This window comes from Dipodomys ordii, unplaced genomic scaffold, assembly GCF_000151885.1.
Source record: "Dipodomys ordii isolate 6190 unplaced genomic scaffold, Dord_2.0 Scaffold105, whole genome shotgun sequence".
Lineage (NCBI taxonomy): Eukaryota > Metazoa > Chordata > Mammalia > Rodentia > Heteromyidae > Dipodomys > Dipodomys ordii.
Window position 1 is genome coordinate 3,521,913 of NW_012267321.1, and position 21,139 is coordinate 3,543,051.

The 21,139-nt window shown below is 58.1% G+C and overlaps 3 protein-coding genes across 4 annotated transcripts; 2 read left to right on the top strand and 1 right to left on the bottom strand.

The window, feature by feature from the left end:
* The first annotated feature begins 4,531 nt into the window (after positions 1 to 4,531).
* On the top strand, positions 4,532 to 5,000 carry Cdc42ep5 (CDC42 effector protein (Rho GTPase binding) 5). The gene is given in 2 exon segments (XM_013027639.1): positions 4,532 to 4,651; positions 4,653 to 5,000. Coding segments are annotated over 2 exon segments (468 nt in total).
* A 269-nt stretch (positions 5,001 to 5,269) lies between these two features.
* Positions 5,270 to 7,598, top strand: Leng9 (leukocyte receptor cluster (LRC) member 9). Its single transcript, XM_013027789.1, has one exon. The coding sequence runs from the start codon at positions 5,359 to 5,361 to the stop codon at positions 6,715 to 6,717; it is 1,359 nt and encodes a 452-aa protein (XP_012883243.1). The 5' UTR covers positions 5,270 to 5,358; the 3' UTR covers positions 6,718 to 7,598.
* On the bottom strand, positions 6,737 to 17,631 carry Leng8 (leukocyte receptor cluster (LRC) member 8). 2 transcript variants are annotated; one of them, XM_013027753.1, is made up of 16 exons: positions 17,528 to 17,631; positions 15,465 to 15,557; positions 14,768 to 14,933; positions 14,303 to 14,404; positions 13,431 to 13,541; positions 12,520 to 12,772; positions 12,140 to 12,278; positions 11,733 to 11,936; positions 11,080 to 11,358; positions 10,853 to 10,993; positions 10,427 to 10,709; positions 10,015 to 10,116; positions 9,862 to 9,930; positions 9,631 to 9,760; positions 9,344 to 9,551; positions 6,737 to 7,983 (listed from the first exon to the last, which is right to left on the bottom strand). In XM_013027753.1, exons 2-16 carry the CDS (start codon positions 15,500 to 15,502, stop codon positions 7,821 to 7,823), a joined length of 2,388 nt encoding a protein of 795 aa, XP_012883207.1. In that variant the 5' UTR covers positions 15,503 to 15,557; positions 17,528 to 17,631; the 3' UTR covers positions 6,737 to 7,820. The 2 variants fall into 2 exon arrangements, with proteins under 2 accessions (XP_012883207.1, XP_012883205.1); XM_013027751.1 differs by having other exon boundaries at positions 12,140 to 12,281.
* Positions 17,632 to 21,139: the final 3,508 nt, after the last annotated feature.

The window sequence follows — 21,139 nt, forward strand, 5'->3', positions numbered from 1 at the left end:
CCTGGTAGATACAGTTTTATAACTGAAATTATCCAGTTCAGCTCCACCACTAGATAAACACAGAAGAAATGCTGCACTGAACTGAAGGTAGAAAAATACAACCCAGGGCTGGGAAGGTGGCTCAGTGGTAGATTGCTTGCCTTGCATGCCTGAGGCCCTGGGTTCGATTCCTTAGCACCACATAAGCAAAAAGAAAAAAGCCAGAAGTGGCACTGTGGCTCAAGTGGTAGAGTGCTAGCCTTGAGCTGAAGAGCTGAGGGACAGCGCCCAGGCCCAGAGTTCAGGTCCCATGACTGGACCCAAAAAAAACACAAGAAAACGAAGTTTACAACTTTGGGAGGGGGGTTTAGCGGGGAAGATTGGGTGGGGGGAGGATGGGAAGGGGAAACAAAGGAGGAGGCTACACATTATCTTGCCCATGTAACTGTAACCCCTCTGTACAGTATTTTCACAATAAAAAAATTAAAAAAGTTTGTGTTAGGAAATCTGTGGTTATTCTCATGGGCTTGCTTATATATGTGTCTTACAGAATTTTTTGTCAGTCCTGGGGCTTGAACTCAGGATCTGGGCACTGTCTCAGCTTCTTTTGCTCAAGGCTAGCACTCTACTACCTGAGCCACAGCACCACCTCTGGCTTTTTCTGTGTATGTGGTCCTGAGGAATGAAACCCAGGGCTTCATGCATACTAGGCGAGCACTCTACCACTGAGCCACATTCCCAGCCTATTGGCAATATTTTTTAAATGTGTATTTTGTGTTTTATTCATAATGTGTCATGGGTGTTACTTTTTTGCTCTTGCCTGTTTGGTTGTCTGAAGCCCTCTTGGGAGGCTGGATCTCCTGCAAGGCTCTGAAATCTTCTTTTATCTCTTCTCCTCCTATGCCCATCTTAAGTTTGGTCTACTTCTTTTTGCATGGCAGGGATTTAGTCCAGTGGCTTCACCTCAAGGCCTGGGTGCTGTCCCTTTTCATTCCAGGCTAGAGCCCTACCACTGGAGCCACGGCTCCACTTCTGAATTTGTGGTGCTTACTAGGAGATAAGAGTCTTGTAAACTTACCTCCCTAGGCCAGCTTCAAACCAGAATCCTCAAATCTCTGCCTCCTGAGTAGCCGGGTGATGGGCCTCAGCCAGCACTGTGTAGCTGATACCATGGATTTCAATATTGGTTTCTCTCCATCATTTTCCTCCTTTTCCCTATTCCACCTCTCGCCCCAATTGTCACACAGCTGTGTGTGTGTGTGTGTGTGTGTGTGTGTGTGTGAGAGAGAGAGAGAGAGAGAGAGAGAGAGAGAGAGAGAGAGCGTGTGGGGGGGACTGGTTTATAGATCACCCACTTTGTTATAGAAATCCAAAGCGATTACAACGGTCTGGAAAGCCTTTGGGTTGTTCGGACTAAGAGTAGAGAGGTAGAGCCCAGGGGTGAGAGTTCATCCTGCAGTGCCAGGACAGTGCCCAGGCCAGCCCTTCACAGTGTCCCCCAGTGCCCTTCACAACTAAGGGCTGTGGAGCACGATAAGGAGTGCAGGGCGGCGCTGGTGCAGCCGGGTCCATGCCCTTCAGAGCCCTGAAGGTTGGTCATGGCCGCGTCAGGGTAAGGGGTGGGGGTGGGGGGGAGAGCCAAGCGGAACTCACTAGGCCTCCTCCAAGTCCTCCTCCTCTCCCTCGCTTCCTCCCACCTTCCCTCTCTTCCTCCTGCTTCTCTTTCTCTCCCTCTCTTCCTCCTGCTTCTCTTCCTCTCCCTCTCTTCCTCCCGCCTTCCACCTGCCTCTCTTCCTCTCTCTCCCTCCTGCCACTTATCCTTGGTGGCACTGAAAGTTTACTTAAGGACACAGGAAATGTATTCAAACCCTCCAGAAAAACAGATCTTTCTTTGAGCCTACCACCCACCCCTCCCTGCTCAGGGGCCCTGGGTGGTCTTCCCACTCTGGTTGGTCCTTCCCTCCTTCCTTTCCCCTCCCTCCCTCCCTTCCTCTTTCCTTCCTCCTTCCTTCCCCCTCCCTCCTTCCCTCTTTCCCTTCCTTTCCCTCTCTCCCTCGATCCCTCCCTTCTTTCCTCGCCTCCTTCCTTTCCTTCCTCCTTCCCTCCTTTCCAATCCCACCACCCTCTCACTCTGCTGCCCTTGTCATCCGTGGTTTACTTCCGAGACAAGGAGAAGAGGCTCCTCTTCCTCCTCCCTCTCCCTCCCACACCCCATGTGTAGGACTCTCCCGGGTCCTACTTCTTTTCCCTTACATGTTGGTGCCCTCTGCAGATGCCCTGCCCCAGGCTCTGCCTGCCTGCGCTTTTGCTCTTCCATCTAGGTAGTTGTGGGGTCTGCTGCATGTGGAAAGATCCCTAGTTCAAAATAGTGATGAACTGCAGGTGTGGAGGGGGTGGCTGAGCATTAAATCCAGTACCCTGTGCACCCCACAACTCACAGTTCACTCCCAGGACTCAGTCTTCATCTTCCTCCTTGTGTACCTCAGGAATGCACGCATGTGCCCTGTGTCGTAAGTGCACGAGCAGTGAAAACTAGCGCGTGCAGGAGCGCAAAGCCATGGTCAGAAAGTGGCCGGGAGAGGCGGGCTGTGCTGGCTGTGCAGAGGGCTTTCCCTGTGGGGTCTTTAGGACCCTAGTAACCGAGGAGTTGGCGAGCTGGCGGCTGCACCATGCTCACACTGGCTCTTCAAGTTGCTGTCTGTGAACTTGAAGCAGGTTAGAAAAAGCTGCGGCATGTGTGATGCACCTCCATGCCTGAGTTTTGGGGGACTATGCCCGCTCACCCTTTGCATGGAGCCCAGGCCCGTTGTAATTCATCTTCTAATGCCTGCAGCTAACTCTGTCCTGCGGCAGAACCTGGGGGCGCAGACCCCTGCAGCTCCCAAGCTGGCCTCACCCGGCCTCCCACCCTGATCGCCCTGTACCCTGGGCCCCTCCCGTCCCGTGGGCAGCACAAGGCGCTTCCTTATCGTGGGAGACCCACCGGCGCCCTCCCCCCCCCCATCAGGCTCTCTCCTCCCCACAGGCCCTGGGGCTCAGGGTGCCATTAACCATCCAGGGGACCCCACAGCAGGGCTGCAGCTGTGTAGGGCTCTCAGACTACCTCATCCTTCCTGGACTGGCCCAGACCCCCCTTCCCCACCCCTCCTCGTCTCCCTTCCCTCTTCCTCTCTCCCCTCCTCTGTCTCTCAATGTGCACATTCATTGCTCCAACAGCAGCAACCTGGAAGAAATTAATCTTCTAAACAGCGAGATGGGTCCCCAGTTCCAGGAAATTCAAAGCTGGGCAAGGGGAGGGGAGGGGCCCGGTGTCCGGCCCCCCCCCAGCTGCGTGCAGACAAGGCCCCATCCTGCCCCTGCCCCAACCCCCCAATCGGTCCAGAAAAGTCTCAGCTCCAGTCCTGGAAGCCCTGGAGGCAAAGGTGTAAGGGTAAGGAGGTCGGGGAGGGGTGCGGCCTCCCTGCTAGCAGAGCAGAGGGCAGAGCCTGACGACCCAGTCCACCCCACCCAGGCCCAGCCGTGGCTGCCCGAGGGGACAAGGGCTGACGCTTCAGTTTCCGGGTGCCTGTCAAAAAGGGAACTAGGCCAGAGCCTCCCAGGGGTGTGGCTGGAGCCACGTGTCTGAGGGAAGAGGCTGGGGCCTGGGCCCGAGTCTGAAGGAGGAAGCTGACCCCCTGAGTCTGAGGCCTGGACCCTTGGGTCTGAGGGAGGAGGCTGGGTCTGGACCCATAGGTCGGTGGGATAAACCCATAGGATTTGGGGCCTGGGCGCTGAGAGCGCCGGAGTCCCCAATCCCTGACGCTTCCTTTGCTGGGTGGGGCGAGCGCGGGCGGGGACCCCCAGTCCGGGTTCCCCCAGCCCCTGTCTCTCACCCACTAACCCCAGACCCTTCCCGCCTCCGGCCTCTCCCTGGTCTGAGCACGGTCGGCAGGTCGGTGGGTTATTTCCCCAGTGACAGTGCTGGGACCCGTGGGCCAGGGTGACCTGCCGCGTCCCCTGCACCCTGCGCCGAGTGCGGGGTCCCCGTGAGCGGCCTGCGCACGCGACCCGGCGCCGCCAGCCTGTCCGAGCCGGTGAGGGGCGGACCGTGGTCACCAGGTCACCAAGGCCCGGGCCAGGGCTTCTAGACCCTTCCTCCCCACCCCACTCCCTCGCCGTGGCCCCGGCATCGAGGTTCGGTCAGCAGCCAAGCTCGGAGTTTCAAAATAAAATGGACAGAAAACGTCCTCGTGCAACCACAGTCCAGAGAGCAGAGAGCCGTGGCTCGTGACTTCCAGCTTCCATGGAGGGAGGGGGGGAGGGAGAAGGGGAGGAAGGGAAGGGGGGAGCTGCAGGCCAGGTCACCACTGCCCCGCCGCGAATCCCGCGTCAGGGCAGAGGAGCTTGGTCCGCGGAGGTGACAGACAGCAGGGGCGGCCCGCTGGAGACGCTGGGTCTGGCTGGCTGGGCTGCCCGGGCCGGCCTCCAGGCGACCCCCAGGCCGCGGGGACCCTCAGGCCTCAGGCTATCCCCAGCGTGCGGGGCGGGGCAGGACCAGGCAGTCAGCGAGGCCATGGCCCCTCCTCCTCCCACCCCGCAGTTGCCGGTGCTGAAGCAGCCGGGCCCCGCACAGCCCAGGAAGCGGGGCGCGCCGTCCATCTCGGCGCCCCTGGGCGACTTCTGGCACACGCTGGCACGTGGGGCGCGGCGGCAACGCCCTCGGGGACACCACGTTCCTGAGCCGCCACGGGGGTGCGCCGCCCCCCGCGCCTGCCTTCCCCTCAGCCGCGCGCGCACGCCGACCCACTGCTGTCCTTACACCTGGCCCTGGCCCCTCCATGCTGGACGCGGTGCTGGGGGTCATGGACGCCGAGCGTGCGCAGGCCCCGGGCCAAGCTGCGGGGGAACGAGCTGGGGAGCTCCGCAGAGCTTCAGGGACGAGCTTCAGGGGTGTGGTCCGGCGGGGAGGTTTTGAACCTGAGACGTGCGAAGGGAAGGAGGTGGCGGCTGCATCCCCAGCCTGGGAACGAAGTCCAGCCTGAGCCAGCAAACGTCCAGGTTATTCTGAAGGCTGAGCGAGCGCATGCGCGCGCCGGGGCGGGGCCAGGGAGGGGCGGGCGCATTCAAATGAAAGGAACTGGGCGGGGCCAGGCAGGGCAACCTTTGAGCTGGGGCAGGTCGGAGCCCGGCACGTGCAAAGCCTGGGACGAACCGCATCACGTGTTCATACACTAGGGGGAGGGGGGAACCGGGGCGGGGCCAGGTACGTTAAGTTTCCGGGCAACTGGAGTGCCGGCACCCGGGCCCTGGGTGCTGTGTCCAGCGCAGCCCACCCCCAGGGTGCTGCTGGACCGGGCGGGGCGGCAGTCTAGTCTCGTCCCGGAGCTGCCCTTAGCACCCATGGCAGCCGAGCAACCGGAGCTGCCGTCAGAGGTTCCCTCCTCGGAGCCCGCGGCCCCGCCGGCCAGCCGCTTGGGCGCCTGCTGCCGCCAGCCCCATCCTGGGGCCGGCGGCGGGGCGCAGCCCGAGGTGGGGGCCAAAAAGCCGCCGCTGCGCACAGCCGCGGCCGTCATCCAGCGCATCCGCTGGGACCCGCGCCTGGACCCCGCTGACTTCTCGGTGGGCTACGCGGACCGCTTCCTGGGGGTGTGCGAGGAGCCCTTCAGCGCCTTCTGCTGGGACGAGCCGCTGGCGGCGCTCGGGCCTGGCGTCCTGGCCGTGCCGCAGCACCGAGTTCGCTACTTCCGCTTCCGCGGCCGCCTGGTGTGGGACCGCGCCTCGCGCACCGACCTGGTCTTCGGCTCGGGCTCGGTCGGTGGCCGGGGACCCACCATCCTGGACGTGCTGGATGCCAACGAGGACGCGCCCGCCCATGAGAACACGCTGGGCGCCGATGAGGACGTGCCCACCCATGAGAACACGCTACGCGCCGACGAGGATGGGCCCACCCATATGAGCGCGCTGGGTGCCAGCGAGGATGCGCGGCTGGACCCCGAGGACGCACACAGGGCAGAGGCGGCCATGGAGCATCCGGAAGACCAAGCTGACCAGACCAGGCTTGGCGAATTGGGCTTGGAGGAGCTTGGGGAACAGGAAGCTGCCAACCCCGGAGAGCAGGCGGTGTCTTTGGATGCTCAGTGGGGTGCGGCGGCAGCGAGCTGGCCCCGACGCCAGCCCCGGCCCACCCACTTCGTGGCCCTGCTGGTGACCGAGCCCGGACTTCGGGCAGCCATATGCGAGGCCCAGGCGCGGCTGGTAAGGGCCGCCCCAGCCTGCGCCGCCTTCCTGGTGCCCTTGCACGCCCTGCACCTGACGCTGGCCCTCCTGCGGTTGGCGGGGCCTGGGGAGGAGGCGGCCACTGTCCTGGCCCTGCGGAGGGCCCTGGAGACCCCAGGGCTCGGTGCACCCCGCTGGCTGCGATTCAGGGAGCTAGTCCTCCTGAACCCCCACGTATTCTGCGCGCTCCCACACCCCACACTAGTGGACACAGCCAGGGCCCTGAGCCACCGGCTGGAGGCTGAGGGGCTGCGGGTGGTGTGGCCTCTCGAGGGGCTCCACCCGCACCTCACCGTGGCCAAGGTGCCCCGCGGGGTCCCCACCCGCCTCCCAGAGCCTGAGGCCGACCTGGATGTGGAGCTGGGGAGCCAACCCCTGGGAAGCCTCTGGCTGTGCCGCGTGGGGCGGGCGGGGGGCACCTTCCAGCTTCTGGCCGAGGTTCCCCTGGGCTCATGGCCCAGAGCGGAGCGCAGATGCACCTGAGCACAAAGGACAGTGCTTTGTTTTTTTTTTCTCTCTCTCTCTCTAATTTTGGTTTGTCTCAAGCTTCCAGAATGGTGCTCAGTGCTCCAAGGAAAGAATGAAGGAAGGGGAAGGGAGAGGCGGGCGGGAGGGGAGGCAGAGAAGGGAAGCAGCCCGACAGTCCAGCTGTGTGCGAACTCATAGCGCGTCCTCCCCTTACATGGCAGGAGGGGGGGGGCGGAAAAGAAAAAGGGGGAAGAAGAAAATATAACTTAAATAAACACACATACAAAGAAAAGAGAAGGAAACATGACGTGAGCTGGTGATCCATGGAGGCAGGGAGGGAGGGTGGGAGGAGGGTAACCATTTTACCTGTGCTGAGCCAGGGAAAGCAGGGAGAGGGAGGAGGGGAGGGGAAAAAAAATCAGAAGAAACATTGGGGTAGAGGGGAGAGGGACATGGAGACAACTTAATACAACTTGAGACGAGGCGGCCCGGCCGGCAAGGTCCCGCGATGGGTGGCCTCGGAGTCCTCAGGGCTGGGTGGTGCGCTGGTCTGGTGGGGATGGTGCTGGTGCTGGTGCTGTTGGCATTTCTGGGGTGGGAGACCAAGGATGGGACATAGTCTCTAAGCCGCTCCCCTCACCCCAAACACTGAGGCCCCGAGGCTGGGCAACAAGAGTCTCTGAAGAGGCGGACAAGGCAGCGGGCATGGCTGGCTGGTGCCCACTGCGGCGGGTGCGGGCGGACGGCCTGTCTTCTTTCCACTGGCCCCCCAGCATGGGATGGGCCGGGGCGCGGGTCGGGTGCCGGAGTACAAGCTCGAGAGAGAGAGAGAAAAAACACTGAGACAGCATTAGTGTGAGGTGAGAGGTGGGCACAGAGCCTGCAGCCCCCACCCCTCCTCCCACCCTCCCCCCACCATCCATCCCTCTGAGGCAAAAAATAAAAACGTAGAAAAATCTCTGTATGTACACTCTCCACTGGGAAATGGAGACGGGACTGCGGCTCTTCCCGGAGCTACTCCCGGAAATTAATTTACAACCCAAGTCCATGGCTCAAAACAAAATCCGCAAAGGCGGTGCTGGAGGCCTCGGCCCTGCCCCGCCAGGCAGGCTGGGCGCTCAGAAGGCTGGCAGCTGCGCCAGGCTGAGGCGGCAGTCCACGCTGGAGTTGTCCGGGCCCGTGTAGGCCAGGCCTAGGGGCTCTAGGAACGCCCGGCAGGCGGCCTCGCCCTCAAAGGCCAGCTCGGCCTGCAGGTAGGAGACTGGAAGCGCAGGGCGGAAGCTATGGAGACAAGAGGAGAATGTGATGAGGCAGGTGGCAGGCAGGGAGGGCCCATGAGCAGGGAGCTGGTACCCCCCGTTCAGGAACCCCCAGAGTTTGCTCAGCATGGTCCCTGCAGCCCTTCCCCATGCCCCCCTCAAGGGCTTAGGGGAAGGCCTGAGGGGGGGGTTGATGGCCCCAGTGCCCCGTGGCGCCCCCCCCCTCGCCCTCACTTACCTGTCCAGGAAGGAGGGGACGGGAGGGGATAGGCTCAGCTGGCACCTCCGTGGCTGAGGGGCAGGTGCCAGAGGGAGGGCCCAGAGTGCTGGCGTGTAAGTGGGGAGGCCCTATGACACCCTCATTGCACACTCGGCCCACGTGCCCAGAAGTGGTTGTGTACACCTCCCTCTAGCTTGGGACCCTTTCTTCCAGGCAATTCCACCGAACCCCAGCCGTGAAGGCAGCAGTGTCATTGTGGGTTCAGCCTGCAAACCCTGCTCAGCCCTGCTGCCCTGCACACAACACTGGCTCACCTTCCAGGCTCCTCCTGGCAGCGGCAGACCAGGGGTCTACCCCAAAGCCAAGGCCAAGGCCAGCTTCACAGGCAAGGCACAAGCCTGCTGCCTGTCGGGGGGCCTACCAGGTGCAGAGGACAGTGTCCTGCTGCCACCTCTCCCGTGCCTGCCACTGCACCCACAAGTTTTTTGGCCTCACACCTCTCCCCTGCCTGGAGCAGCCTCTTCCTCAAGCCTGCGGATCCAGAGCAAGCCCAAGGATGAGCAGCATAGCTCCCACCACCTTCGCGAGCTCCAACCTCCTGAACTAGTTTTCCCAACCTGTTGAGACCAAAAGGGCAGATGGCCGCTGACGCAGTAGCTAAGCAGCATACCCACCTCTGCCCACCTGAGTGTGCCCTTGGTGTGGCCACACAGTGTGACAACTCCTGACTTGCAACTGTGGGTCTGAGTGGGAATCAAGGAATCCTTAGCCCCACAGAGCCACACACAGCCTAGGGGATGAATGTCCCCGTGTGGCTGGCCTGTCCCTGCGCGTTTCTGGCCCCCATCCTTCCTGGTCTGTCTAGAGTGGAGCAGCGGGTGCTCCATTGGGTAGACAAGAGGCCTCAGAGGGAGGCTGAGAGCCTGGCAAGAAGTGACCACAGACCAAGTCCAGGCTGATGGGAACAGGAAGAAGGCAGAGGGCAGGAAGGAAATGCCACAATCAAGTTAGAATAGTGGGAGAAAGAAGAAACAGAAAGAAAACCCGGAGGAGAGACAGGGGGTATGAGGAGTGTGGACGCTGCCAGCCAGGCACGCGTGGAAGGGAGGTGAGGTAGAGCCACGGCAGAGGGTGGCGAACGCGCACGTGCGGTGCCACATACGTTTTGATCATTGCCTTGAGGGCAGCCTTGCGCTCCCGGTCTGCAAACTTGTCCACAAGATAACCAGACATGCAGGGCGCGTGGCAGTAGAGCCGGAAGAAGCGGTGGTAGTTGCCCAGGGCCCAGGCTGCCCGCAGTGCCAAAGCATGGGCCACACAAGGGTCTGCCTTGAGCTCCCTTGTGAGGTACGCCAGCTCTGTGGTGATATCTGCACAAGAGACGGAGGAAGGTCAGATGGCAGGCAGTGTGCCCAGCCACAGCACCCCGTGCCCAGGGAAGCCACTCACCTCCCGAGTTCTTGGTGAACATGTAGTAGAGGATTCGGTATGCCGTGAACTCGCCCACGTTGCCTGGCAGGTTCTCCGCATACAGTGACTTGAGCTGGGTCTGGCACTGGTTGAACTCTTCGTGGTCCCCCTGAGGGCAGGGATGGAAGGAGAGAAGCCATGGGGCTCAGGCAGGGGCGGGCGGCAGCAGGGGAAGGCAAGGAAAGGGCAGGTCCGGCACAACAAGCATACCTTCTCCAAGGCAATGCGGGCATGGGTCTCGTACACCTCCACAGTGAACTCGGTGCGGACGCCTTGCACCTGCGCAGTGGGGAGAGAGCAGTGTGACACAGAGCCCAGCAGGGCGGCATGGGCAGGGTGGGGCTGGCTAGGGCAGGACCTCACCGTCAGGTCCTGCCGGATGGACTTCATCTGCTCACAGGCGAACGCGTAGTCCTGCTTCTCCTTCCAGTGCGACTTGACCATGCACAGTGACTTTTTCAAAACCTGGCAGGAAACACGTGGAGGATGAGAGGCCCCACGGCAGGCACACGCAGCATGCGTGCCAGCTGTGCCAGCCCTCTGTGCCCACCGCGGCTACTCTTCAAATGAAGAGTTCTCAGTGGACATGGATTAGTGCCAATGTGCCAACCCCCAACCCTGGTTCAGGACACACGCGAAAGAGCCTCAGGGAGGCCCACCAAGCCTCCTGGCAAAGCAGACTCTCAAAGGTGGATGCCAACCCATCCCACCTGTGCCAGCTCCAGGGAACTCGCACCAGCCCGTGGCAAGCAGACCCATCCTGCTGGGGACTTACAGACACTGGGCGCACGGTGGACGGGTCAGGCGCGCAGGTGAGACGCAAGTAGTGCTTGGTAATGTCCAGGCAGGTGCCCACAATTTGCAGGTCCTGCCAGTCAGGGTCAGCCCCTCCGCTCTCCAGGCTGCTCATCTGCAACACCAGGGGCTCTAGGCGCAGGCGGCGGTGCCCGTGCTGGAAGCGGGCTGCTCGCTTCTGCTTCTTCAGCTCGCGCTCAGGGTCCTCACTCTCTAGGGCAGCCATCTTCTTGCGGCTGCGCTTGGTGGGAGCCAGATCATGCCTGGGAGGGAGGTGGGGGAGGCCATGTCTCCAGCCACACCTGGCCTAGTTACCCAGCAGGCAGGCTGGCCAGCGGGCCTCTGTGGACCCCCACCCTCTCAGGCCTGTGGCACAGCCCCCCCACCCCCCCTCCCGCAGCCTCACCTCTTCCCGCGCTGCGCCCTGCCTCGGCCCCGGTCCATGTGGGCCCCTCGGCCACCCCGGCCCTTCTGAGGTGGGTTCCTGCGGGCCACAGGGTGACACTCGTTCCCCGAGTAGGAGCTGTCAGAGTCCGAGTGGGAGTCACTGCACACGGACACGGGAATCAGGCCTCTGGCAGCTCCTCAATGCCCCTCCCCCCAACCAGCTATCCAACCTGCTCGCTTGCACACCTTCTTCGGAAGTGGCGAGTGGGGGACCGGGAGGAGGAGCGGGAGCGGGAGTCTGTGCTGGAGGAAGAGCTGTTATCCTTCATGAAGACGTTGCGGTTGCCGAACTTGGCGAAGCTGCTACCCCGGGCTCGGCCAGCACCCCCAGCCCCCGGCGTCCCTCGCTGGGACTGGGCACCCCCGCCCCTGGTCACCGAGCCTGCCCCCCTGGGAGGGTGAAGGCTGCTAGGGGCCTCCCACCGCTTCTTCTTGGGGCTCTCAGCCACAGGCTCCCTGGTCAGCCTGAGGACATAGCAGGGGAGGGCGTTACTACCAGCCACCCGCCCCGAGGACCACAGACCCCATCACCACCCAGGACCATGAGGCCCCCGAGAGGAGGCACTTACCCCAGCCACTTGGCTGCTGCAGTGCAGGAAAGGGAGCAAGCCCAGGGCTCTGTCCGGGGACACTCTCAACACCAAGCCACCCGTGCCAACCCTAGCCTGAAGCCTGTCCACGGAATCCCACCGCCACCACTTGTGGTCTGAGCCCTGCTGCACAGGGATCTCCAGCCCTGGTCAGGCCGGATCCAGCTTTCCAGCTGGCTCACTTCTCTTGGGAGCTAAGGGGCCCAGGTCCCCCTCAGCCTAGCCCCCTTCAGCATCTCCCCGACTGACCCAGGCAGGGGCTCGCGGCTCCAGTCGATGGTGTAGGCCGAGCCATCCTGGAGCCGAGCCTGCAGCACCTCCTTGAGCAGCTTCTCGGTCCGGTCCTTGTCCTCCTCTGACTCGCAGGCCGTGAAGCAGCGTTCCACGTACTCCTTCATGTCCTGCGGCCAGTCATCGGGCTTCCCAGACAGGCTTCCCCGGGCTGAGGGCCCACTGGGGAGGCAAAGGGGATTCAGCTGAACCCTCACCTGGAGACCGCCCCGTACCCGAGGCTAGACACAGTCTAAGCGCCGCATCCCCAAGTGCTCACATGGCCCCAGGGAGAAGTGCACAGCTCCCCCCCCCCACCGTCAGCTGGTGCACAGAAGTTCAGTATAGAATGTCTATGTGGTGGGTAGACAAGAGACAACCATCACCTGTGGTTTTGGGGTTTCTCAGGGTTGGGCTGAGCCCCAAAACTGCTGTGCTGACTCTCTGCGCTGGAGCTGAAGCTTTGGTTGGTGACAGCGAAGGGCCGCTTCTGAATGTTGAACTTGAGACCTCCAGTCCCAGGGGCTGCTGCGCAAGAGTGGCAAAGGCCAGAATTAGTGAGGCCCCTGTGGGACACACGGGATTCCAGAGAATGCAGCACCAAAGCCCAAGAGCAGGAGGGATCTGAGTCTAGAGCAGAAGAAACCTAGTTCTAGGGCCCACCCCAACCCTCAGGACCACATCAACACCAGACCCAGGTCAAGCCCCATATCCCATATCCAGGAGCACCCCTGGCCATCCAACCCCAGGTCCGTCTGCAGCTCACGCTTCATGCGAGTCCATGGCTGCTGGCCCTTCTTGGGCTTGGCAGGTTCGCTGTAGGTGTGTGAGCCATAGGCCTGGCCCGCAGAGGACCCCGTCTGGCTGTGCTGGGTGGCTGGGGCTGCTCCAGGCTGAGGGCCATTGCTGAGAGTGTGGGCTCCATGTGGAGGGTTGGAGGGCTGAGGGGGCTGGGCCGCGGGCAACTGCTGGGGCGAGGCCTGGTAGGCCATGCCTTCGTCCATGCCGGGGACTGGGGGCTGCAGGAGGAAGCAGGTACTGAGGGCACAGGGGTCACAGCACCTGGTCCTCATTGACCCCCTCCTACCCTTCTCAATGACTCTATGGGGTGCTACTTTTCTTAGCAGCCCTTTCTACAGATCAGAAGACAGAGTGGCCAGCTAGACGTCCAACTGCCAGTTCTGGACTATTTCACTAAGCTGCTGCCAGCACCCTGACTGCTCCTCCCCATAGTAGCTGCCCCTTATGAGGGTGTGGTGGCCCCTGCCCACTATTACATGGTAATAATGCTAAATTACATGGAAGAGGGCAAGATGGAATTCAAAAGTAGGTGTTCACCTCCCATGCATTAGGCTCCACCCACTCCAAGCTGCATATTAAGTGCAAAGCCAGTAGTACCCTGTGTGCATGTGTGCAGCCCTGAGTAGGCACATATGGGAAGAAAATAGAGAAAGGGTGCGACATGACAGACGGCACCAACCCTCAGTCCTCTGACCCCAGTATATCCCCAGTACTGCAGCCCTGGCTTTCCAAGCCCTATGCCTGCCTTTATAGTTTGCTTCCAGAGCTATGTGGCAGAAGAAAAATGGAAGAAAGCTGTTTTTGAAATGGCAGTCCTCTCAAAAGCCAGCTCCTCTCCTGCTTGTGTCTGACAGGTAGGCACTGGCACAGTGTTACCTGGTTCAGAGTCCCTTGGTGCTGGGGAGCCGGTGGCTGCTGGGCCGTGGCTGAGCCGTAGGAGCTGGCCATGCTGTACTGGGAAGGGGAGCCGTAGCTCTGGTACATGCTCTGCCAGAGGCACAGAGAGCTGGATTAGTAGCAAGCCATCTTTGCCTGGTGCCTGCTCAAAGCCCTGTGCTAGCCAAAGCTCTCTATGGGGCCCTCAACCCCTCTTCTCTCCTGTAGAGGCACCAAGTCATATATATATATATTTTTTTTGTCGGTCATGGGGCTTGAACTCTGGGCCTGGGCGCTGTCCTTCAGCTCTTCAGCTCAAGGCGAGCGCTCTACCACTTGAGCTACAGCGCCACTTCCGGTTTTCTGGTGGTTTATTGGAGATCAGTCTCAAGGTCTCTCCTGCCCGGGCTGGCTTTGAACTGCGATACTCAGATCTCAGCCTCCTGAGTAGCTAGGATTACAGGCGTGAGCCACTAGCGCCCGGCTGAAAGTGCCAGTTTTTTTGAGAACCAAGAAAAAGAAACAAAAAGCAAACCCCACCATTTAATGAAGTCTACGGTAGAGACAGATGCACAGGTATAAGCATAAACACATAATCTACCCTAAAGTAAGTACCATGAAAGAAAACAAGGCAGAGCAGAGGACAGAGGTGGTACTAGACTCCAAGTACGGTGGGCACCAAGGGAAGCAAGAGAGCTGCGGCAGAGGGGAGCACAGCCAACTTGGTGTGTGCTAATGTCTGAGCCCTGAGGCAATCACAAGGCAACTGCATGGAGGAGGGTGGGCAGGACCCGGGGACTCTGGACTGTGAGCTGGCAAAGGGCTTTCGAACTCCTGGGCTGGGATCTGCCACTCCTCCAGGGGACACTCACCATGGGGTAGTAGTAGCTGTAGGGGTAGGCATAGTTGTACTGCTGGTACCACTGGTAGTACTGCTGCTGCTGCAAAGCTGAGGCTTCCGCCTGAGAAACATACTGCGGAGACAGAGGACGTCTGTCAGCAGGGCCCCAGGAAGGCGGTCTCCCCACAGGGGCAGAACTGCTCTGGGAGGGAACTGAGGAGAGCCGGCGGCCCAGCCCTCTTCAGGACCCATACATGCACACCCTAGCCAACTCAAGGAAAAACCTATGCCTTCATTAGAGCGAAGTAAGAGAAAACCATCTGCGTACATTTCTGCTCAGGACACCCAAGCGTGGATGCCAGAGGACCTCTCCCTCCTACAGCAAACACTGCACTTATCCAACACCTGCAAGGTGGGTGGCTTGCTCTCCCCTCTTGTGGCAAACACTGCCCTTCCCCCAAACCCAAGGGTCCCCAGGCCTGCGTGGTCTGCTCACTTGGGCGCTGGTCACAGTGCTGCTGGCCTTGGAGCTACTGGCCGCTCCTGTTTTGTTGATGCTAGCCAGGGCCTGGCGGGCCTTCTCCCACTCTGGGTTCTCGTGTATGGGGGTCTCCATGCTGTCCTCTCTGCCAGCCCCAGCCACCATGCTGTACTGGGAAGCCCTGCAGGGAAAGCCAAGCCAGCCTGCTCTCCCACTGCGCACAGGCAGACAAGGGGCAGGAAGCAAACAGCCATGCATCTCAGGTCTAACCGAGCTTCCGTTTCCTAACTCCGCCATGCTGATAACTGGCTTCTGTGAGACATGAATGAAAATGTGTACTTTACATAGCTACCTTCCCAGAGGCCTAGGGTACTACATGTGTTAAACAAAAGGGTAACCACTACAAACAAAGCTTTGCAGAGGACTTAGTACATAGTAAGCTTCAGTGTTTAAGGAATTGGTGAATTTTAGCTGATATCACTTGCTTTGAAACAAAACCACTCAGCACTGCTATAGGAGCCTTCCGATTATAGCTGCTTGAAAGAATCATCATGATTCTCTGTACAGTGAAAACTAGGTGAATGCAGAGGGCACCATCCATGCAGGGCTGTATCACATCCCCCGAGCTATGTGAGGTCCCACCAAGAGCCAGTTCTGGGTCTGGCTTCCTCTTGCCTAACTCACTAGCTTCTGGCCCCCAATCCTTACTAACCAATCTGTGTTGCGTTGGTCACCCACGTTGGCCGTCATCTGGACCTTGGGGTGTAAGGAGTGGACCTCGGGAGCCAGACTGCCTTTTCACTGTCTGTAGGGAAAAGAATGGGTCAGGGAGAGTTAATAAGAAGCAAGAAGAAAAGCAGCTAGACCCGTGTAAAGCCAGGTGGGAAGAGGAGAGTCTGAGATTGGCAAAGAATCTGAAGAGAAGTCAGGTGTGGTGGTGTACCCATGAGCCCAGCACTCAGGAGGCTGAAGCAGGAGGATCACAAATTTCAAATCAGGGAAGTGGCACTGTGGGATATGGCTCAAATGGTAGAGCCCTAGCCTTGAGCTGAAGAGCTTAGGGACAGCACCCAGGCCCAGAGTTCAAACCCCAGGACCGACCAAAAAAAAAATTCATAACAGTCTGGGCTAGAGAGATCCCGCCTGAAAGGGGGAAGAGAGAAGACAAACAGATAGACACTCCGATTCTAGGCTTGAAATAGGCCAGAATATAAGTATGAGGGGAAGACCCTATCCTCCCTATGCTCCAGGTAGAAAAGGAAGGATTTCAAAACAAAGTAAAGAGAAGGGTCTGAAACCCAGTTGGGGGTAAGGTAGGTGTGAGTGAAACCCTGAAAATGGCCAGGGGAAATTCAGAGAGTAGGTGGGATGTCAGTCAAGGATAGAGATCTACAAAGACTACAGAGAGAATACAAGTTCAGAGAGGATACGTCAGGAAGACAGTGCTTGGGGAGAGGGAATCCTTCAGAGCACATTGTGACATCAGGAGCAGGGACTGGGGAACACTGAGAATGGAGGAAATGGATAAGAGGAAAAGAGGATTTTTGTAAGTTCCTGAGAGGCAGGCAGAAGTTAAAAGTCCGGGAGGCCATCCCCATGTAAAGACAGGGTTTGGGCTGGGAAGGTGGCTCAGTTAAGAGCGCTCACCTAGCATGCAGGAAGCCCTGGGTTCAATTCCTCAGTACCACATACACAGAAAATGCCAGAAGTGGTGCTGTGGCTCAAGTGATTAAGTGCTAGCCTTGAGCAAAAGAAACTCAGGGACAGCACCCAGATCCTGAATTCAAGCCCCAGGACTGGCAAAAAAAGAAAAAAGAAAGAAAAAGAAAAGAAAAAACATGGTCTGCAAGAAACACCTAGGGAGGGACTGCAAAAAGGAAAGACTCCTATGGGAGGTTCCTGGAAGCAGGGATAAGGCAACAGGGTGCCTCTTGGGTGGACGTCTGGAGAGAAAGCTCTAGGATATCTAGGGAAACCGGAAACGTGCTTAGGAAGTCATTAAAGGGTTTGAGAAGATCTGGAAGGAAAGAGGAGCGAGGGTTAAGGATACTCAATTTCTCGAGGGGCTTACAGCAAAATATGGGTAAATCGCACTGGAGAACGCGAAAAGTCTTAGAAGAAGTCGAAGACAGGCGATCAGGGGTCTGAAAATGGAAAGAAGAAGAAAAAAACAACCAAAAACTCTCTATGGAGGGCAAGGCCTTGGAGAGGTGGTGGAGGCAGGGGCCACGAGTGGGGACACAGGGCAGGTGGAGGGCTTCGGGATAGGAGAGGGCTCGGTTGTGAAGTCCGGGGAGCCTGGGTCAGGTCCCTGCCCCTGCATGGGTCTGCCGAGCCGGGGACCGGAACCGGGAGCAGGGAGGGCGGAGGAGGCCGCTGGGTGGAGGAAAACGTCGTTCCAATGCGGCCACCGATGCTGCCGCTGAAACAGCGCGCTGTCCCCCGGGGAAAAAAAAGAAGCCGCGACGGGGTCACCCCGGGCAACGTCGCCGCCCACAGAACGTTGGCTCAAAGGGGGTGGGAATGGAGGGGTAGGGAGGGCGCGGTCCCGGGCCTCAGAGTTCCGGCGGTGTGAGGTGGGGCGCCAGCGCATGCGCACTAGCCGAGGCCGCGCGCACGTCCCCAGCGCGCAATCGCGGCGCCTCCAGGCCGCCACACCCGGCCGACGCTCGGGCGGCGACCGTTGGTCTTACGAGGTAGGCCTGGGTCCGGCGAGGCGACGCGTAAGGCCGGGAGGAGACGCTGCGACCCACCCGCCCTCCACCCGCTACTCACAACACTAGTCAGGACCGTTTGCTCCCGGGACTTGTCAGCAACGGCCCAAAGCGGTAGCAACACCGTCACGACAATACTCCAGCGCCCAGCTGGCTCTCCTAGGCTCCGACGTCCTAACCGCGACGTCCTGACGTCACGAGGCCGACTCGCCAGCCTCCTGTCTCCCTCAGCAACCAATGAACGGCGCCGCTCGCCTTGAGCCCGCCTCCTACCCACGCAATCAGACGCGATGAGCACCTGAAGTTAAGCCGGAAGTCGGGGCTGGGACGGTAGCCCCGAGGGGACAAACGCAACTTTCCCGTGCGGCCGAGTGTGCCCGGGCTGCTCGCCTTGTTTTGACTCAGCAATCGGTAACCCTTATTATCTGTCCCTAGGGTGTACACGGGGGCCGTGGGGTTGTGACGTGGGAGCCCGGGGAGAGCACGATACGCTGGAAACTTGGGGAGGGTGAGGAACAGCCCTCCACCCAGAGGGACGCGGCCCTAGTTTATTAAATAAGCCTGGGATGGTGCTCCGGGCCCGAGGAAGGGCGAGTTCGAATCTCAGGAGGCTGGAAACGAGCGTGGCTTGTGTGTGTGTGGAGGTGGGGGGGGGGCAGGCATGGTAGGTCCTGGTACGAAGGCAAGGGTCTGGAGGGTTGGAAGGCCGTCGACGTTTTGGCCATTGAACCAAGTCTTTAACCTCTTCCTTCCCCGCCACCCTTTTGTTTTCCACCGGGACTGGATGGAATTTTTCCAGTCCAGACCACTCAGCGGCAAAACACCAAGAACTAGTTACCTCCCCTAACACTAGTGTCTTTGGACAGCTACAAACTAACTTTGTTCATTATATTGTTAGTGGTAGGATGGTAGTTCTTCCCTTCCCACCCACCCTCTAATCCTTTTTAACTTGAGCTTTGTTTTCAAATAGTAAAATTTATTTTTTATTTTTTTGCCAGTCCTGGGGCGTGAACTCGGGTCCTGGTCGCTGTCCCTGAGCTTCTTTTGCTCAAAGCTAGTGCTCTATCACTTGAGCCACAGCGCCACTTCTGGCTTTTTCTGTGTATGTGGTGCTGAGGAATGAAACCCCGGGCTTCCTGCCTGTTAGGCAAGCACTCTTACCACCAAGCCACATTGCCAGCCCAAATAGTAAGAATTTTATTTATTGTATCTTAGGTATTTATTTTGTCCCAGTACTGGGGCTTGAACTCAGGGCCTGGGTAGTCTTTAGCTTTTTCCACCCAAGGCTGGCCCTCAGTCATGGATTTTCCTGCCAGGGCTGGCTTCCATCCACAGATCTCAGCCTCCTGAGTCACTAGGATTACAAGTGTGAGTCACTGGTGCCCAGACTGGAATTTTAGACTTACAAAAAATTTTGCTAAGCCATACATGCTCTGCCCAGGCCCCACCTCATGCTACCATGTCACATTACCACCCCTTGTTAAGAATAAGAAACTGACTTTGGCACATTGCTCTTAGCTAATCCCCAGAGTTTATTTGGGCTCCAATTCTTATATGTCTTCCACTGATGTTCTTTGGGTGGATCGGGGCATAATAATCAAAGGCCAAAGGCATCATGTTGCATTTGGCTTCCTTTTGCTCATCACAGCAGAGCTGAGTATCCTGGATTTATGATGCTCCTCCTCCGCTTGATGAGGCAGTTGAATTCAACAGGTCAAGTGACTTGCCAGGGCATCCACCAGGTGGCCCTAGGCACTTCTTGATGTGGCCTAGATGCTTTGTATCACACCCAGCTCCGGGATCTGGTCCGCAATCCCTATGGAGAGGCTGTCTTGCAGAGAGCTCAGTCACTTGCCAACTTCTCTTTTTGATGGATTTTGGCTTCCATTGTTTAGCTGATCAAAGTGGTTTTAGTGCAGACAACTTTTAATACAAACCTTAAGCTGCCTGTGCTTTTCTTCCTGGAAATCAGTTCCCCAAAGCAGGATTTCTGGGATACAAGGCACAGTTTTCATCTTCTCCTAGATAAGAAGTTTTTTTGCTTTCTGTTTTCTTGGCTGGTCCTAGGGCTTGAACTCAGGGCCTGGGCTCTGTCCCTGAGCCTCTCTGTGTTCAAGGCTAGCACTACTTGAGCCACAGCACCACTTCTGGCTTTTTCTGCTTATGTGGTGCTGAGGAATCAAACCCAGGGCTTCAAGCATGTGTGGTAAGCAGTCTACTGCTAAGCCACATTCCCAGCCCATGAGTAGATTTCTTTCTTTTTTTATATTTGGTTGTGGGGCTTGAACTCTGGGCCTAGGCACTGTCCCTCAGCTCTTCAGCTCTAGGTGAGCGCTCTACCACTTGAGCCACAGCGCCACTTCTGGTTTCCTGGTGGTTTATTGGAGATAAGAGTCTCACTGACTTTCCTGCCTGGGCTGGCTTTGAACCTCGATCCTTGGATCTCAGCCTCCTGAGTAGCTAGGATTACAAACGTGAGCCACTGTGCTCGGCGATTTCTTTATTTTTAATGCAAACAGTTGTGGCAGTTGACAGGCTTGGAAGCTCTTCCAGTGCCCCATTTAAATCCTGTGATGACCAGATAGTGGAGAGAAGAAGTTCTGTTTGTTCTGAATTACATTTCCTGATCATTAGAAATCCACTGTCACCTGGTACTGGTTGCTCATTCCTACAATCTAGATATTCAGGAGGCTGAGATCTGAGGCTTGTCTTTTGAAGTCGGGAGGGGCAAGAAAATCCTTGAGACTCTATCTCCAATTAAAACTACCTGAAAACCAGAAATGGTGCTGTGGCTCTTCAGTGGTAGAGCATTAGCCTTGAACAAAAAAACCTAGGGACAGCACCCCAGGCCTTGAGTTAAGCCCCTGTGCTGACCAAAAAAAAAAAAAAAAAAGGCAGGAGTGAGATGTCTTTTGTTTGTTTGCTGCTTTTGGGAGTTTTGATTCATTGAATATTCATCTCGGTCTTTTTTTTTTTTTTGGTTATAGGGCTTGAACTCAGGGCCTGGGCACTGTCCCCTAGCTCTTTAGCTCAAGGCGAGCGCTCTACTCCTTGAGCCACAACACCACTTGTGGTTTTCTAGTAGTTTATTGGAGATGAGAATCTCACAGACTTTCCTGCCCTGGCTGACTTTGAACCATGATCCAGATCTCAGCCTCTTGAGTAGCTAGGAATACAGGCATGAGCCACTGGTGCTCAACTCACTTTTTTTTTTTTTTGGGTCCGGTCGTGGGGCCTGAACTCTGGGGCTGGGCTCTGTCCCTCAGCTTTTCAGCTCAAGGCTAGCGCTCTACCACTTGAGCCACAGCGCCACTTCCGGCTTTTTTCTTTTTATGTGGTGCTGAGGAATCGAACCCAGGGCCTCATGCATGCAAGGCAACACTCTACCACTGAGCCACCTTCCCAGCTCCAGACTCACTTATTTTTTATATTGTCTTTGTTTTGGTGGTTGTGGGGTTTGAACTCAGAGCGTAGGCGCTGTCCCTGAAGCTCTTTTGCTTTGGTCTAGTGCTCTGCCACTTTGAGCCACAGTTCTACTTCCAGTTTTTGAGTGGTTAGAGATAGGAATCTCCCACAGACTTCAAACCATGATCCTCAGATCTCAGCCTTCTGAGAAACTAGGATAACAGGCGTGAGCCACCAGCACCTGCCATTTGTCATTTTCTTAAAGGAA